Source organism: Ochotona curzoniae, unplaced genomic scaffold, assembly GCF_017591425.1.
Source record: "Ochotona curzoniae isolate NIBS_2020 unplaced genomic scaffold, NIBS_Ocur_1.0 contig_1482, whole genome shotgun sequence".
NCBI classification, from domain to species: Eukaryota; Metazoa; Chordata; class Mammalia; order Lagomorpha; family Ochotonidae; genus Ochotona; species Ochotona curzoniae.
In genome coordinates this window covers 6,160,788-6,180,423 of record NW_024465100.1, presented here as the reverse complement: position 1 = coordinate 6,180,423, position 19,636 = coordinate 6,160,788, and the positions used below count along the sequence as shown (strand labels likewise).

Here is a 19,636-nt window from a genome sequence, read left to right as displayed (position 1 = left end):
ACTCTCAGCTGCTCTACTTCCAAACCAGCTTCCTGTTAGTACATCTTGGAGAGCAGGGGATTATGGCTCAAGAACTTGGGTACCTGTAACTGATACTGGAGACCCGGATGGACTTAAAAGCACCTGGCTTCAACCTGGCTAGGAGCTGGCTGTGGCAGTCATTTGTGGAGAGAACCAGTGAATGGAAGACATAGTTCTCTCTCACACAATAAAATAAACAAATTTCACTAAAAAGATGATTATAGTTAAAAAATAACCAGACAGTGGAATACATGGAATTAAAAATTATCTTTTTGGTTTATGCTTTCTAAGATTTGATTTATTTATCCAAAAAGCAGAAAAAGACAAAGGAACATCAAAGAGTTATTTCACAGACTCACCCCTTTTCCAAATGGAAGCATTAGATCATGGCTGGGCTAGAAAGCCAGAAGCCAAGAATTCTATTTTGGTCTTCCACATGAGTGGCAGAGAGTTAAGAAACTGGCTTAGTCTCAGATGCATTAAAAAGGAGTTGGTTACGGGCTGACACAGTGGCATAGCAAGCTAATTCTCAGCCCATGGCACTGACTTCCCCATATGGGCACTGGGTTGAGTTCTGGCTGCTCCATGTCCAATCCAGCTCTCTGTTAGCAGCCTGAGAAAGCAGCAGAGGCTGGCCCAAGGCTTTGGAACTCTGCATCCTCATGGGAGACATGGAAGAGGCTCCAGGCTCCCATCTCTGGACCAGCTCTGGTTGTTGCAGCCATTGGAGAAGAAAACCAGATGATGGAAAATTTCCCCCAGTTTGTCTTCCCTGCTCCTTCTGTTCCACTGATTTTCAAGAAAAACAACTCTTTTTTTTTTTTAAAGTTGGGTAGGATGTGGAACAGTTGGAACATGAATACAAATTCATATGGGATTCTGGAACTGGTAGGTGATGGTGGCCTGGTATTATTTTCCTGCACAAATAGACTTTTTCTTAACTCAGCCTCTTAGCTTGGTATATGAATGGTCTTCAAAGCATTCATGGAAAATGTTTAGCATGTGTGAAAAAAAACTGTGTGAATTTAAAAACAAGTTTGCACCAACATTTTTGTTTTAATCCTACTTTCCACAAACATTCTGAAGCATGCTTGAATTTCTTATCATTAACAATCCCCACATATTCTCTTCACTTTCAATACACCAACTCTCAGCTAGGCATGTAATATATTTATTGGCTACAGTCTTAAGAATTGGCATGTCATTATCATTGCCTCAGAGAGCAATCATCATGTTAGTAGGTAGTAAGACAAGATTTGAAGGCAATCAGTCTAGTATCAAATCCCAGGCTACTGCAGCTCTCTTCCAAAGGATTTGGGAAATAATATTCTTGACAAATTAATGTGCATCAGCAATCAGATCAAATATACACCAATGCTGTCTCACCAGTAAACAGATACTCCAACCTGAAGGGGGCATGATCAGGAAACTAGTGACGTGGAACTAAGAGAAAACACTCATTTCTGCATCCCTACCTGATGAAGGCTTGTAGGTATTGGCACATGGCGGCAGTGAATGTGGTGTGGGTTCCTGAAGCATCAAAAACATCAACTAGGAGTCACCTGATCATGACTTTAAAAGCTAGTCAAGGTAACAGAGCAAACCTAAATACCCACAACCTACGCTATAGAACGCTAATGCTTTTTCTCATTTTCTGCTTCTTTTAAAAGTGTACAGAGAGATTGCCATTCCTTTTGCTCCACAATCCTTTCTGCTTTTGTTTTGTTTTGTTTCAGAAAAGAGTACAACTGCCGACATGATGTCTGTACTATAAGCTCCTCATTTTCACGTTTATACAAAAGAAATGCAGAAAATATAGTTCCTGACTGATCTGTTTCCACAAATATGAGAATGCCACAGGTACCAGAGTCCTATATTCTCACTCCCAAAATCGGGTGATGGAGAAAGTACCTCCTGGAAATCAGATGCTGAACTGAAATCTTCAGAGCAGGTGCCCAGCACTTCATTTTGTTTTCTAAAACATCAAGAGGATCTGAGACTTAGCAGTCACAGCAAGGCATCACTTGCCTGAGGCTGGGCTGGTTAGAGGGACCTCCCTGGCCCCCTTTGGTCTACAGGAACCTGACAGTAGAAAGAAGGTTATTCTAGGAGCATCTGCCTCCATAAGGATTGTGGGATATCCAGAAAATCCTCTTCTCATGCATCACTTTTCAAAAGTCCATGTTCTCTTAGAGCTTCCGAAAAGTTTCATGTGTTCTCTTGCCTGCAGGCCTTTCTGGAAGAAATATCCGCTTTGCTGGATACAATGTCCTCCTGGCTGTCCATGGTGGTTCCCACCCTTTGGTTTCTTAAGAGACTTTAGCTTTTAGTTATTCAACGTCATTCCCTTCTGCTAGAAAATTCTTCCTGGCTCCAAGATTAGACATGTTCTGCTAGAATACCCTGAAGTTTCTATAAAGAAGGCAATGTGCACAGCCTCCCCAGCCCTAAGATGCCTCTGTCTGGAATTTTGGAGATGAATAATCCAAAGAGTCAATTATCTTAGCATGCCCTCATTATCCAGGATGATCACAGGAAAATTACATCTGCTACAACACAGTGAGCTATTATCCACCTCTAGCCTCAAAGTTTTTTCAGCGATAAAAATGATTTTTAAAATACAATATGAAGAAGGCTAAATTGTAAGTCACATGATGCTCCTGTTACAAAAAAATGTGCCAAGTAAGTAAAATAAAACAGTGACACAGATATCTTCATAGACTAAATGAACTAAGCCAGGTTTAAAAGGATCCAATCACTTTCAGAGCAATGGTTTTACAGTTAAGTTTTCTGATTCTTATTCATTGATTTATTCATTCTGCTCTTGGTCCCCAAATATCTTTCTTGTGTGTTTATTATACTTCTGTTCTAGAAACAAAATACTTTTAAACAATTCAATTGCCAGGGTTTTTGATTCTGAATAAAGATATGCTTTATTTCTGGATGAACACCTTTTGTTCAGTTATCCTGATCTAATCCTAGAAACTGTTGGTGCAAAATGACCATGACTATGAGTTGACAGTTACCCTTGAAACACAAAGACCCAGAAAGAATAATCTCCTGATTAAATGCATGTTTGGACTACAGGCTATTACTTCTTTAAGAAGTCATGCACCCACCGTTAGGGGTAATTCCTGCTATAAAGGTATGCCAAAGACTATCCCACTATTTTACTCTACTAGGCATACATATTTTTTAATTTGTTTTTATTCTTCACCTAACGTACCCTCAGCTACCTTCGGTCTGCTAGAACAATCTTCTCTAGCATTTCCAAGATGCTTCTGAACTAATACCAGAGGGAAAGCACAAAACACAGATGAGCATACCGATAACAAAGTTGGCTCTGGAGGATGACTGCCCGTACTGCTGCTCGATGTACTTGGGTTTGTAGGTCACCATGCCAAATAAAGAGTTAAACTGAACGGTGCTTGCACACAAATATAAGAAATACACGGGGTTCCCCAAGAGACTCTTCAGGGATGGCAGAAAATCTGTGAGACAAAGTAACACACAGTGATTAAAGACAGCATCACACCTGGCCGGAGACAAAACTGTAGTGGCAGGATTTGATTGAGTCCATTTGTCATACAATGCAGGATGATGCAAGGTACCACACACTTGCAAACTCACACCCTGAGCCAACGGTGAGACCCAAGGCCATGATCTGGCAAGATATAGGCATTGGCTTCACCATGCTGTGACAGAAGATTTCACCAGTGGTAAATGCCAGGAGGTACCAGGCAATGGGGTAAGAATTTCCCTTCAACATCCAGCTGGGAACCAAAAGCAGGACATCAGTGATGGCTACTCTGCAGGCTCTAGGCTGGAAGTTAGAATGTCTACATTTTCCATTAGAGTGCCTGAGTCTGAGTGTCAGTTCTCTTCTTGGTTCCAGCTTCCTGCTAAAGTGCATCCTGGCAAGTAATAGTGATGGCTCAAGTGGTCCTTCTCCTCCACTTGGGAGACCTATATGGAGTTTCTGGTGTTATGTTCTACCCTGCCTAGCCCCCCGTATTTGCGGGGGAGGTAATTAGGAACTCTTCTATTTTCCTGTTTGTTTCTCTCCCTCCCAATGCCTCTACCCCTCTAATTAATTCAATAATGTTTGTCTTCTAGTTTCTATTCTTCAAAATTTGGTCATGATGAAGGGGAAAAACAAAAGTTATCTCCATTGAATATACATAATTTAGTGTGAGAAGTGATTTCTTTTATTTTCTCTTTGTGTTGTTATATAGCCAATGTGAAGAATATACAGACATGTCAATATTGCTTGAGGAAGAAAAGGACCAACTGTGTGGACGCACAGTTCTATGGAAACAATTTGTAGGAACACCTCTGACCTTTTGGCCACCCAGCACTCCTTACTGGGAGAGATGCACTGGTATGCCTGTCTCAAACACGTGACTCTCATCTGCTGTAAGGCTGGAAGCTCCAAAAACTAACTCTTTGCACCTCTGTCCAGCCTTTGCACACAGTCACAGGGTCTACATACACAGCCTGCAAAAGGACAGGGATGGCGCCAAGGAAGGTGAGCCAAACTTGTAAGGATGTGCTTCCATTTTTCCCATAACAAAGCTCACATGTAAGAGTTGCCTCTGTTTCTCTCGCTCGCCTCCTTCCTTCATTTTCCCCTCTCGGAACACAAGAAGGAACAGAGCGGTACTGTTTGTACATCTCCTCTAGTTTCAACAGGAAAACTGAAAGGGTTTTGAAATCAAGTAGAGTCAGACTCACCTCTTGCCATTTCCAGCATTTTTGCCCTTTCTCCGTGAGCTGCTTGGTAGTTGGCCTGATCATCTACAATGAACCTAGATTTCTCACAGCAGGAACTCGACTCCTCTCTACTTCGGGGTCCTGGTGGACTCTTTGGTAAACACCAGAAAGGCACAGCTGCAAGAAGACTTATGATCCCTGCAATCAGATAGCCAAGCCACCACGCACCTACCCACTGGGGATCCTTTGGGGTGATGGTCACGTGATCTGAAAGAGAAGATCACGTGAAAGAGCTTATGCCACAAGACTAAGTGTGTTGTTGTGGGCTTCTTTTAACAACATGAAACTCTGGCATTAACTCCGCGTCAGAGTTAGAGTAATATAATTTCAGCAAAGTCATGAAAGGACAAACAAAAGTTGAGCAACATGTCTTTTTTTTTAATTTGAAATAAATAATACGATAATAAATAAACAACAACTTAGTATTCTGTTTTAACCTACCATGACTTTGAAATATGAATGCATGTGTCACTTATTTACTTGTTTTTAACACCATTGTTAGAATTCTAGGAGTAAATGAATAGCTATGGGGCATTGAGGCCTCCCACTTATTTCCTGCACAATCAGTCTTGCAAAAGGAAGGCCAATAGCCTTTAAAGCACCTCCCTGGAAAAAGACTTAATTCAGTTTAAAAAGAAAATGAAGGAGAGGGGTAGAGTTTGGTCGCCAGAAGACTTTCATTCCCTGGTTCTTCTGTCAAGTTTCCTGGATAACTTACCAATTGATGCACCTGTAATGGATGTTGATACACCTGAAATCAACACACCAACCAGGAGCCTCCATGTGGAGCCTCAACTACATCAGAATGTCTTGAACTGGCCAACCAGAGTGAGGAAAAATGATCTTCCCAACAAACCACGTCTACCAGCTCTACCCACCACCAATTTTTCATATTTCATGTATTAATTCATAGGATGATTACATCAATAAGAAGGTTCCCACAAATTCATTTTATGAAAGATGACTACCCTGTCATTTGCTGAAGAGGCAATTTGATACGTTTCACAATGTTCCCACGTAAAAAGTCACAGTTACTAAAATAAATGAATAAACTCCCTTACCTAGGTTTACAAAGCCAATGTCAACATAGAGTTTGGCACATAAGGAGCCCAACAGGAAGCCAAAGATTGGTCCTATAATTGCAATAGTCTGCACACACCCTGTATCAAGCAACAATAAAAAAGCAAAAAAGGGAAAAAAGAAAAAGTTGCTGTTTATTTGCCTTGATAAATTAAAATTTTAAACAAGACATTTGAGATCCAGTTAGTAGCTGAAAATATTCCAACTCTTCATTTGTGTGTGTTTTATTTGTCAATTTCTCAACTACCCTGGAAAGGAAGCAAGTTCTTGAAGAAAGAACAAACACCTTTCAGGCACCAACTGCTTCTTGGCAAGAAAAAGAGCATCAAGATTCTAAAGAAGCTATTTCCCCAAATTCAGCAAGCTTTCCTTCCTGAGATTAGAGTGCATACTCTTCACTGGAATTATACCAGTTTGGATGGACTTTCTAAGACCTGTTGCAGTCACGAAAGTGTGAGATGCATCGACAATGAATTTGATTCCTTGCACTTCAAGGTAACGGTTTGTTCATTCACTTACAGCTTCTGAGGGACTGCTTTTGATATTTACATTGATACAGAATCCTAGAATCAGCTAGTAAAGCAATCAGACTTGGGAGCAGGACAAGGACATTCTAGGAGGCAGCTCAAGGCAAGGAGATCTGTTTTAACAATGGTGTTTGCCTACAGGACATCATTTCTAGGAACCACACAAGTGTTTTCTTCCTTGCAAAAGATTTTCTTTGGCTTCCATCTCTCCACACAGCTTAAAATATACACATTCTTTGGAAACTTGAATTAACTGGATGTATAAAATAGCAGGTTGTAGATCCTGTTTGGAACAGACTAGTAAAGCGAGAAAAGAATGGAAGCAGGCTCTGAGTTCCTGGTGAGAAAGGAGACACTGGGTTCCTCATACTTCTGACTGCAGCTTTCTTACAGAGCCCAAAGCAATTGTTCAGTGCATGCAAGGATGCTCTTTCATTTCCTGCTAAATACTGCCTTTTTCTACTAAGAACAAGACCCTCTGTTTTCATGATAACTTGCCTGGGTGCAACCATAACACCTGCAATTTCTGCAGAGCACAGGCAGGGCAGCTCTAAGGGCCCTCACTACAGGTCCCTCTCTACTGCTCAAGTAATATAAATCCTACCCATGTGTCCCCAGTTCTTCAAAAGATCAGAACTCCATGACGCCAAGTTGATAGGTGAAACAGAGAATAAGCCTTAGTTATTCTGTTACCCTAGGTTTCTAGCTTCATTTCACGACATAGAACCCCACCATTCTCTACTTCCCCCCAGCAAATGCTGCTTAGAAGCATCTACCCTGGGAGATATGTCTTCGCTCCACCATATTGACCTTTATAATGGCCACTGTTGATCTATCCAAGGGGCACTGGTACCTGAGTGAGGCCTTGCTGTCAATCTCTTAATACTCTTCTGTACCCACTCCTACCTGCTCTTGTTATGTCAGAATTCCTTGTGTCTCTCGCAGGAAAAATAAAAGTGCTTTAAATAAATAAAAATGGTGTTTTAAATTAAAATTGAAAGAAATTTCTAAGGCTTGGAAACAAGTATAAAACAGATGGATATGTAAACATGGAAATGGTTCAGCAGGACTAACACTGCCACTGAAAAGACTGTGGAAGTTGACACCCTTGAGGCCTCCTCCACAGGGTCACACATTGCTGGTGAGCTCAGTTTTTTGTTTTGTTTTGTTTTTAGTACAGTGTTGATTGCCTAACAGGTCCTTCCAACTGATGTGTCTTCAGCACTCAAATCTTCCCAGCACTTCAGAAATGCATAAGTTGAATAGAGAAATTGGTTTCCCTATAGGATGGAATGGACCGAACCAGCTACCTGGCTTCCCAAAGAGATGGGCAAACATTACCGATATAGAAAGGTGCGTTGTCCTCACTTGCAAAGTCATCCAGGTAGGCAATGCCCAGAGGTTGAATGGGAGTCTCTCCCAAGCCACGCAGCAGATTTCCGAGGAAAACATAAACCCACATGGAGGAACTGGCATCACCTTCACATTCTTGAATGAAAAGCAACCAAGAGGACTGCTGTTAGGGACCTATCCAGACAGAACACTGACTCTGCACTTCTACAATTCGTCCTATCACGGAATCGGAACCCAAAGGGGAAATGAGAAGCATTCACGATCTGGTAGAAAAGAGACTGGAAAACATTTTGCAAATCTTTCAAGGTGCATAAAGCTACCATAGACATAACAACTCCATCACTTCTCGTATTTGCTCTCTTCTTATTTTACCCCTTTCTTTTGTACGCACATCAAGCTATTTGAATTTCTATAACCCAGTAATATTCAGCATCCTATTTTGGGGCAAATCACATATCTTGAATGAAGATTTTCTAGCTTTAACTTCTAGACAGTTCTATTTTTCACCAGAACTCTAAAGTAATTTTACAGTTAAGCAAGTTTTACCTAAAATTCAAAATGTGCAATGGTTCAAACTCCAATACTGAACAAACCTGCCTCAAATTATATTTATTCTCCAGTGAATTTAGGATTTTGAAGGGACAAATTTGTCTAAAAACTTGGAATCGCCTATGATTTACCACTGGAAATTAAAGACCTTTCTGATAGCTTTTTTTTTTCAGAGTAGAATTCCAAAGAAAGCAACTTTAATAAAAGCCAAATATTGATATGACTCTGCGTGTAGTGAGATAATTACTTCCATGTTTAAAACAAAGTATAACTTCGAAGAGTTCAGTCACTGTAATAAAATGTATAACATTAACAACCTTCAATAATTGCTACTGGTAGAAGTTTCCTCTCTGCCACTTGCTGGGCTAAGTGCTTAGCATGCACTTTTAACTGAATCTTTTGAGTAAATCCATGGTCTGCAATTATTTGGGCCTATTAATAGCTCTTAAAATGGCATTTGACTGTGAGGTGTGAGTTCTGAAGAACTGACACAAATGACGCTGAGCAAGGACTCTGACTGAATGAGACCACAGTGCACTCAGCTGAGCATCTCTTTTCTGCCTTTCCCTTCTGGGAAAACACTCAAGGATCAAGAAATTTGTATTTTTCTTTCCTGGAGTTCTAATTGGCTTCCCAAAGCATGATGTGGGTTCCTTTTCTAAAAATTAATTCTAACGTCAGTTCTAACCCTGACATTCATTTAATTCCAACAAGGTCTTTTGGTCATCATTTTCGGTAAGTGTAGATGCCTCAATTCTTTGTATAAAACATAAGCCACTTGGGGTTATTAATATTTGAACTAAAGTAAACCCTTTAAAATTGAATCTAAAAGGAAAGACTAAATTTTAAAATAAAAATTATGTACAATTTGTTGTTTCGTTTCTGAGTCCCATTAGCTAGCACTCAAATGCTAAGCCATACTTATCAGGTAACTTTCCCCTTTACATTAAAAATGTTTTACTTTAATTCTGTAACTCTAAAGACTACACATAGTTTGTTTTTTATATTAGAGTTTCAAATATTTCCTATTCTTGCTTCCACTTGTATCACAGCTCTCCCTGTTGAAAGTAAAATAAAATTTCATCACTGACTATACACTGTGTACGGATAAATCTTTAGGCTTTTCTTGTCTCCAGATGTGGGCTTATATAGCATTTACAGGGACTAAGGTCCTGGCATAGCAAGGTAAGCTACTGTCTGTAATTGGGCCATCCAATATGGTTATTCTACTTCTAATCCAGGTCCTGGGAAGGCAGCAGGGGATCGTACAAGTGTTTGGGCCAATGCACCCACATAGGAGACCAAGATGAGGCTCCAAGTTCCTGGCTTCTGCCTTGCCCTGCTGCAGCACATCTTTCATCCACTAAGTTCTTTACAGAAACAGCTCTCTGTTTGTGCCCACTGGTTTATAAACATCTTGGATGAACCTACAATCTTCCCCCACAGTCTGACACGTGCTTCATCTTTTCGCATAGCAGCAAAGGATAGCATTTTACATTTTATCATCTTCGTCCTTCACTAGATTTCCTTATTTCCTTTAAACCTTTGGCCCCACTTGTCATTCAAACCTCAGTCATTTATGATTCATTGCCTGGGAGTAAAGACAATGAAAAATGGAAGGACTAATGACGATGTTAGGGTAATTAACAGGTTTTATGGAAGAGAGAAAAACATTTAGGTGAATAGCAGGTGTATAAAAGAAACATTTTCATAGTTCTGCAGAGAAATTGATTTCCCTGGTCAGGAGTAAGGAGACAAACTGAGAGGGAGGAGAGGGCATTCTGTGCATATTGAGGCTATGGAGAGAACAGAGCAGGACTTGCCTTACCTGTTCTGAGACTTAGAGATGTAACAATTCGCATAGATAAAGTCAAGGACTCTCAGAGCAAGGGAAAAAAATATGTTTTACTTTGGTGTAAATTACATGTTTCCAAGGGTGGTACATGCATGGCAAGGCTGTGCCATATTCACCAGCCACATGGACACTCTACCTGCTGACAAAATGCCTTGCACCCCAGCTCATGTGGGAAGCAGGATGATTTCCCTGGATTCAAGAACATTACTTCTGTACCAGGGAGAGCTACTGTGTCAAACAGGGCAGGAACGAGAACGTAAGATGAGTCCATGGTGATATGTATGATCAAATGGTGTGACCAGCAGGGTTTTAGGAATTTAAGCTGACAGAAGACTGACAGCACTGGGAATCCTAACTGCCTCTGTGACATTATGCAAACTGCTAGAACGTGAATAGCACCTGGGAGAAAGAAGAAAGGTTATGGACATGGAGATGGTTTTGGCCATTCTATTGAAGAGATGACACACAGTAATGTTAGATTGACTTGGAGGGAAGAGTATACTCTTTTTATATCTGATTTTTACCTGAAAAACTGTTTTCACTCTGATATCGAGGTTCCTCTTCCACTGGAAACACTGCAAGAGTTTCCCTAATTCAATATTCAATCATTCTATCATCTACATGTTTTCTTAGCTTTTCATCAGACACTGCTTTATGTTTTAGGGATATTTATCATACTAACTCAATTTAAGAAATAAATTAGTTGAGGCAAAAAGGAATGTAGATATTTTTTATACTTGCCATACCACATAGAAAGCCTCACCCACACCACAACACCTAAAAAGAATTTGTTTAGTTGACTTAAAAAGCAATTTAGGTCACGTCAATGGCTCAATGTCCTTGCAAGTGCCAGGATCCCATAAGGGCTCCAGTTCATGTCCTGGCTTCTCCACCACCCTTCCAGTTCCCTGCTTATGGCCTGAGAAGGCAGCAGAGGATGGCCCAAAGCTTTGGGACCCTGCACCTGCATGGGAAACTCGGAAGAAGCTCCTGGCTCCAAATAAGCCCAGCTTTGGTCTCTGTGGCCTTTTGGGGAGTGAACCAGCCAATGCAAGAGCTTTCTCTGTGTCTTGCCCTCTCCCCATAGAGTTGATCTGCCTTTCCACTAAAACAACAACAAAAAAACACAACTATCTTACCATTGTCTATTTGGGGCTGGGATTTTTCCATAGCGGAGATTGGCAGTTGGCTTTTTGATTCCCGGAGACAAGGAGAGAGGCTGAGATTGGAACTGAATGAAGATGAATACCGTTCGTATCTATACCTGTACAAAAGGTCAATAACACAATACATGTATTAGCCACATGCTTAGTAAGCAACTCTTTTAGATACTAAACACACCTGTGTCCATTTAGATTCTGTTTTATAAAAAGGCATTAACAAATGATGAAACAGGGAATCATTGACATGGTTACTTTTAAACGAGAGACTTTTGTCCCGACCCACGTCCAGGTACTAATGGATGTAATAGGACTTCAAGGCAAGAAACTCTACAGCAGTCTCTTGCCCCACCAGAATCAATTCTTCAACAATAATCAGTGTGATCTTTTAAAATAGAATTTAGACTGGGGTCAGAAAGATTTGTTGTAGAGTTGCTGATTTCTTAAAGACTTAACTCTAGGCCCAAGGAATTTTTATAATTGAGGAAGAATCCTCCCGAGCCCACTGAGTGCACACTGGAGGCCCAATGACTAAAGCAGCAGCAGTACAGGCGAAACAGGGTTTGGACACATTGGAGACTCTCAGCTTTCTCTTTTTCCTCCTTGTTCACCATTAATCCTTTGTCACATCCTTGCAGAGTTTCTGTGACTCAAGCAAACTTGCACCTGCAGAAAGGATGTCACAGAGGCATTCAAACAGCAACAGAAGTCCCCACATCCTAGCTCACTCTCCACACTGTGGATTCATGGGAAGTATCCAAATGCATAGCAAAGCTCCCATCAGAAGATTCTGTGTCCTGTATTTAAAGATTGGCTAAGGGGCCAAAATCCACCTGCTCTAATATATACATAAGATCTGAGAAGTAAGTCTCTGTCATTTCAAAATGTTAAGGATATAGTGATCTAGACAGTAATCAAAGATCACCTCATATGTACTTTTGTTCAAATTCTTTTGCTAGTCATTTCTCAGCAAGCAATAGGTAATCCTGCAGGTGGGTGGCACAGAAATGCACAAAGGCTGCTGGATAGAAAGTTCAAGGACTTGTTTCAGATAATCCAGTTCTATAATTACAAGAATTTAGCCTGGACAAAGTCACCAAATTCTCTACTTCGTGTCTACAATTAAAACAAAAGAAGACTGTATCTACTTACCTTATAGTTTTCTGTCAGGGTAAAAATATTAAATGCAAGATTCTGGAATTACTAAAGAGTGCAATACTGACAAAATCACTAACCAAAGCACTAAAGATAGACTTGAATGCCACAAGAACACTGATACCACATTTCAGCTGATGACAGTCCAAGGCTTTCTCTGTCTCAACACTGAATGACTGTGTGAGCTGTTATCATACCCCTAAGCCAACTGACTGTCAGCATGCCACAATTCAGCAGTGACTGTTAAAAGCATTTATAAATTATCCATGTAACACTAATAAAGTAACAATTTTTTACATAACTTCTGCGTTCATAGCTGAATGAAAATGTCTTAGTTGTAACACTGAAAATTTTTTTGATATCATTGTACAACATGCAAATATTTTTTAATAATCATTGTCACAAAATTACAAAACTGAAATTTTCTCCAAAGACATTATGAAAAAAATGCATATTATTTAATCACAGTTTAAGCTTAACCTCAACGCAATTTCAACCATAATTGGGAGATGGGCAATGACTAGACAAGGTAAGAAAAAAAACAACCAGCAAATGCTTTAGACTTACTGCTCCATGAAGAACTGAGGCATCGCAATGAGCAGTGTTCCAATTCCCATGATTAGGCACCCTATTCCAATTATTTTTGGCCTGTGAAGTTTAGCTCCAAAGTAGCTAACAAACATTATAACTAAGAGATTCCCTGGAGGGAAAAGAAGAAAGCATCTTTCAAGTTAGAGAACTTAGAAAACATCAGTGCCACCATACCAATCATGTAGACAGCAGGTAGAGCCAAGTTTTGTTTCAATTAGACCATCTCCCCACCATGTTTGCCATCATTTACCCTTCTTTGTTTTCATCTGGGATGATTAATGGTCTTTCCTAACAACATCAATGACCCCATCGCTTTTTCAAAATATTTGGTCATACCTCTTATTGCATTGCACATAATTATTTATATAAATTTTATATAAAATATATACAAAATGTACATTATATGTAATTTACAATGCATAAAGTATTATATGCACCACATTTTTATAACCACCAATTGCCTTATCCTTTTAGATTTGACTTAGAGTTTTTGCAAGGAAATCCCTCACTAATTGTTTATTCATTAAATTTTGCCATTAAAATTCCTACTAGGTTGCTTTTGAATTATACATTACATACTCTTTCCCCCTAGTTGGTAGCCTACAGAAAAGAACAGGCACTACTGTACTTTGCCTTGAATGAAATCAGATGAAATTCATATTTACACAAATGGTTATTCACAATGTATTGATGGGCTTTTTTTTAACAAAAAGGACTGAAACAAAATTTAATATGACACCACATACACATTAGGTGTCGATGTGTCCGTTACATAACCTCAATGTGCACCTACTGTACAAATTTTATGAAATGCAAAATCTCCGTAAGATATGCCCATCCCTTTGCTGAAAAATCATTTTTCAGAGCATGGGAGTTTTAAGAGTTGCAATTATGTCTTCCCAAAATGTTTCCAGTGAAGCATGTAATAAATTAGTTTTAGCTGATGATAGTAATGACTGAATAAATATGCTTCAAGGAAAATTTCTCACGCTTTGCTGTGCATAAAAATTACTGGAAGGAAGTTGTGGGGGAAATGGACACTTGTTAAAAACACAGATTCTTGGCAGATCCCGAAAGTTTCTGATTCCATGGGTCTGGCAGTAAGCCAACAAATTTGCATTTCTAATCCTAGCTCAAGTGAACTGATGAGGTTCCTCTCTGGAACACATGTAGATAAACATGGTGTAAGGTTTCAGATTTTAAGGGAATTTAATGTTTTAAATATTTTTATTTGGGACACATTGTTTTTAAGAAATGGGTTGCTATCTAGATTTAATGAATTCCTGACTGATGGGTGGCCTTGCTTTGAAGTTCTTAAGCTTCTGTTTCCTAGCAAGAACGCGCCTCCCTTCATCTGTAAGTGATCATCAAATTTCCTACTGTTTAGTCACGAAGCCAGCTTTAGTCTTTTGGGGGAAAAAAAGCAGTGATTTTTAAAACCCTTGAGAATAACAGTAAAGATACTGGGAAAAGTGGCTTGTGGCTTTCAGGCTACAAGAAGAATTAGCTCTTTTTAATGTTCCTATCTTTAAAAATTGAGCATAAGGCATCCCTTTTCACATTCAACCATTCAGAAGGAGCTATCCTGTATCACATTATGCTGATAACTATGTCTGCACTTTTTGGGCATGTCTATGGTAAGAAAACTAAACAAAGTGAAAGCTGAATTTCAGGTAACGAGTAATCCCTTCCCATCAACATCTCCCAACAAAGGCCAAAAGAGGATAAGGAAAACATAAGAAAAAGCAATTACAGCTAAGGCTTAACTATAAAGATAAATGCGAAAATCCTTAGCTAAGAAATATCAAGCCACAGAAGTGTATATATAAAAAAAAAACACACTTCACCCAAGCAGAAAGCACAAGGTATCGCCAAAGAACAAAAACAAAACAATATCATATCAAGTCACTGTAAATCTGGCAGAAAAATGACCTCATGTGTATCCTGACAGATGTAGTAAAAACACTCAATACAATTAGTCATTTATGAATAGAAATAAAAATCTGAGGAAACCAATTTTAATGTATATTAACAAAATCATGCAGCAAGCATATGTGCTGCTCAATAGCGAAAAAAATTCAAAGCATTTACATTTAATCAGATACAAGATAAACTTGCTTATCACTATTGCCTATATTTGACATAATGGTGAAATAAGAATGATAAATGACAGATCGGGGGTCCAAGTGGTGGCATAACAGAATAACCCTCTGCCTGCAGCACTGGCATCCAGTATGGGCACTAGCTCATGTCATGGCTGCTTCATTTTGGATCCAGCTCCCTGTCTGTGGGCTGGGAAAGTAGCACAGGATGGCCCCATTCTTGAGTCCCTGAACCTACATAGGAGACCCGGTAAGAAACTCTAGACTCTTGGTTTTGGATTAGCTCAGCTCCAACCACTGTAGCCATTTGGAGACTGAACTAGCAAATAGAAGATCTTTCTTTATCTCTCTTCTCTGTAAATCTGTCTTTCAAATAAAAATGGATACATCTTTCATTGTAAAAAAATCTAATTTAAAGATTATGGTGAAGAGCCTCACTTATCTGACATACATGTAAATAACATCAGCATATCTATGATTTTTTTGTGTGTGAATTTGCTTTATTTTTTTCATCCACAACAGCTGCTCCTTAATAAATTGCATCCTATGATACAGGTGAATCCCCAGGGTCCTTCATTCAGTTTATGGTCATTAGTAGGGAAGACACAAGGAATAAATCAACTATGTAGGCCTAGCTACAAGATTGTATCAGGGAGTAATGTACTCAGAAATGTCTGAGTCTTGTATACAACTGATCAATCTTGCAATCCACTGACCAGTATCATCCACATCATCTGATATCTTATGAGCAATGTAAAATCTTACCCCTCCCTTCAGGCAAAATCATCCAGCATTGTGTGGGAACTGTATGACACTCAAATTATAGGTCTCATTTTGGCAGGTTGGTTCACTGATGGATTTTGGAAGCAAAATTTTGAGGGTAAAAGGTGACCTATCTATTCTCACCTTTTTATGTAATATTTAGAGTCAAAAATTAAATATGCAAGATAAATATCAAAAAGCTAAAACTGTTTCTTACTAATTCTGCAAATTCATCAGGTAAATTTGAAATGGGAACACGATTTTACTTCAGCATGTATCTGAGTTCCAACAGGCATTAAAGATTGCAGAGGGCATTATTTTGTTTACTTACACAAAGAACTAAAGCCTCTTAGCATATCAGTTCTGGACACAGACTAACTAGGATTACCGTCTTAAAACTATTTCCGATACAGTGACTCAAGTCACTTTTTTAAAGGGGAATCTACAGTCAATTTCTATCAAATGCTACTTGAGAGTAAAGTGTTCACTACTTGCTCTTTGCCATTGTTTTTGTTAACAGAATCCATTTTCTTGTCTTTCCACACCACCAAGCCCTAAAACTCTCTTTACGGTTGGATTGTTAATCTCTGAAGCTAAAACTTCCTAAACATGTTCACTTATTGTAAGGCAGATCATCACAGAAAGATTGAGTGAGTGAGTGAGTGAATGAGAGAAAGAGAGGGAGGGAGGGAAGAGGAGAGAGGGAGAGAGAGGAGGAGAGAGAGAGAGAAATTGTCCTTCTGATGATTCATTCCCTAAAATGGTTACAACATTCAGAGCTCAATCAGGTTAATGCTGGGAGCCAGAAATTCCATTAGGATCTCCAAGATGATGATGCGGCCCATGTACTTGGGATATCCTCCAAGGTCCGCTGCTTAGCCCAGTGCATTGCAGCACCAGCCACCGTGGTATAACCTCAGAGGGCTCATTTGGGTTCTTCCACATCATTTAAACCACAGTACTCCCAGTATGTATCACTCTTCTATAAACATACTTGTACACTTATGACTCAAAGTAGCCATTACCATACAGTACGATACTCTTCTGGGAAAGTCTATCGCTCTGATAGGGAGCCCTGAATTGCACGAATGTCATTCAGTAGTGACCACATGGGGCAGTGCGTTTATCACCAGTTGTGCTGAGAAGGCAATCACCTCCACAACAGCACAAAGTTTTGGCAAATTCTGTGACCAAAGAAGGCTTCTTGAGTTGGATCCCATGAGAAAAGAGCCCACAGAGATGGTGTCATTCAGCCATGCCTAGGATAAATGGTGTTAAACATAAAGTCAGCCATCTGAACCACTTACCGATTTCAAAACTACCATCAATCACTCCCACCAGTGAAGAGGGGATATCAAACCTCCTCTCAATCTGAGTGATGGTGCTCTTCAGATAGCCTTCTGCCAATGCTTTTGCAAAGTAAACAAAAGACAAGGCTCCCAGGAACATCTGGAAAAATGACAGATCATGTGTAGCCAGGCTGCAATTTCGAGAAAAAACCACTACAAACTTACTTATCAAATGGACAGGTAAGATGTAAACTAAAACAGTGAATAACACCAATTTTACTATCAGCGATGACTTAATTCAAAGACTTTTACAGATTTCCTTCAGCCTGGAGCTTCTGTAACATTTCACAAAATTCAAATGCTCCTCCTAGAATTTAGAATGTGTGTTGGTTTACATTCAAAATGAATGCTGACTTCCCTTCTTCCCCTTCTGTTCTCTTTCATCAGAAGGCATGCCAAGGAACGTAACTTTGAAAAAGATTAGAGTGCTTTAAGGCAGAGAGAGGAAGGGGCTGTCAATACAAAGGGAACCAAGGGAGCATCATAAACGACTCTACCACTCATGATGTTTTACAACACGATAGACTCAACAGGTGTAAGTACATACAGCTCCTCATGTTCCAATTCACATGTGTTAAATGCAAACTGAAATACTTCCTCAATGTAAAACATTTTCAAAAATATACATTGCATAGTTGGAAAGGTAGGGCTCTGTGGGGGAAAGTTAGCATGCCTATGTATAGCATGTATATGTCAGTATAAAGTATTTGTACATATATTTATATACATCATCTATGTAGTATTTATAGTATAAAAAGGTATATGAATAGTATAAAAAGATTAGAGCCACAAAGAACATCGTTTCAAAGGCAATCTAGTCCTTTGCCATGTCACTGGAAAACCAGGAGATGAATAGAAAGGCAAGAGCATTAATACAGCCTAATTCTTTTCCGCTCTACCTTTAGCTCACCACAGCATGCTTGTTTTTCTTTAGAGGAGGAATATTCTGTCTCAAAAGAAAGACTTCCAACAGGTTGTCCTGATTTCTTGCAGAATAACTGGATGTTTTCTTTGGATGAAGTGTCCATTATGAAAATGTTCTTTGGAGCTGTCAAGGTTGATTTTAAAAGGAAGAAAAAAATTAGGCAACATCTATACAATTTCCTAAATCCTGTCTTCATTTCACAGTGGGCTCCAACTCTACAGTTAAAATTTAAAGTGAAGCTACTTTTGTTACCACAGTAAGTTGGCAAAAATTTTCAATTAAAATCAAGCAGGATATCTGATGAATTAATCCGGCTACTGGAACTCTGCAGCCAGCATTCTTTTTCCATCACTCCAAGTTTAAGCCTCATTATGGCAAAGAATACATTTAAATGTTGTCTTTGGAATAAAAATGAGGTAGAATTTTTCTAACTTTGTGGTCTTGCCAGTTTAAACTAGGAAAGGAAAGGAAGAAGAGGAATTCATCCACTTCCATACTGATTCATTAGAATTAAGTCTCTAGAGCTTTTTAAACCTTCTGCTTGGCAGAATGAATAGAAAAGGTGACATTCATCATAGACTCAGGCCACAACCACAGTACAACTTCACACATAAGCAACACGAGGGATCTAGTTTTCATATAATTTCGGTTTGAGAAACAAAGCAGCAGTCAGGTTGTGTATCAGGCTTGGATTTAACTCAGGGACAGTACAGCCATTAGCCTGTCTTACAGTAAGAAAGATAGTCACATTTCCACACACTGAATTTTCTCCCCTTGCCTCCATCACATATTCTGGTGCTATATTCTCCATGGTTATATCAACATTTACGTGCCCTCACTTTTTTAGAATTCCACAAGGTTTAAAATCACCTGACAAGCTAATGTAAATAAAAGGATTAAAAAAAGAGCAACTTTGCCCTAATGTCCTCTGATTATTTAATCGCTCATTAACGGACATCTACATTCTCATTATACCAACTGCAGAAATGACACTAGGATTATAATTTCATGTATGTATGGAAACACCAACTTGAGCATGTGCAGTATTTGTTCTGTGTTTAATATACCCTGACCCTCATATCCAAATTAGAAAATGAGGTAATGATGACACAATTTACTGTGATATGTAAATTAAATATCAGAGGTATTACCCAGTTAAAAGATTGAGCTCTTTCTTTCAGAGATTTACAAAATGATAAAGAATGGGATAAAAAGGCCCAGATTTTTTAAAAAATGGAATTTTTTTTAATGGACAAAGAAAAGTAAGCAAAAGAAAGCTAAAAATCTAAATGAAACAAAGAGTTGCTAATTGTAATTATGAAAAGACAAAGGGTGAAATGTTAATGAGATAAAACATCCTTAGAAGCTTAAGATACCAAAGATACAAAAATTTATAATTTGTAGAAATAACTAAAAACATTAATGACCTGTATT

The 19,636-nt window shown here is 39.0% G+C and overlaps 1 protein-coding gene across 4 annotated transcripts in view; it reads right to left on the bottom strand.

Annotated features, from left to right (window-relative positions):
- SLCO1C1 (solute carrier organic anion transporter family member 1C1) overlaps positions 1 to 18,305 on the bottom strand; it is a 28,594-nt gene extending 10,289 nt beyond the window's left edge. For 3 of the 4 annotated variants that reach the window (XM_040968333.1, XM_040968334.1, XM_040968332.1), the window contains exons 1-8: positions 18,177 to 18,305; positions 17,236 to 17,377; positions 13,041 to 13,173; positions 11,298 to 11,422; positions 7,743 to 7,889; positions 5,856 to 5,954; positions 4,756 to 5,001; positions 3,348 to 3,512 (exon numbers count right to left, since the gene is read on the bottom strand). In XM_040968333.1, coding sequence (XP_040824267.1) covers positions 3,348 to 3,512; positions 4,756 to 5,001; positions 5,856 to 5,954; positions 7,743 to 7,889; positions 11,298 to 11,422; positions 13,041 to 13,173; positions 17,236 to 17,377; positions 18,177 to 18,305 — 1,186 coding nt within the window. The remainder of the gene's footprint in view (positions 1 to 3,347; positions 3,513 to 4,755; positions 5,002 to 5,855; positions 5,955 to 7,742; positions 7,890 to 11,297; positions 11,423 to 13,040; positions 13,174 to 17,235; positions 17,378 to 18,176) is intronic. The other variant, XM_040968341.1, reaches the window with a different exon arrangement.
- Positions 18,306 to 19,636: the final 1,331 nt, after the last annotated feature.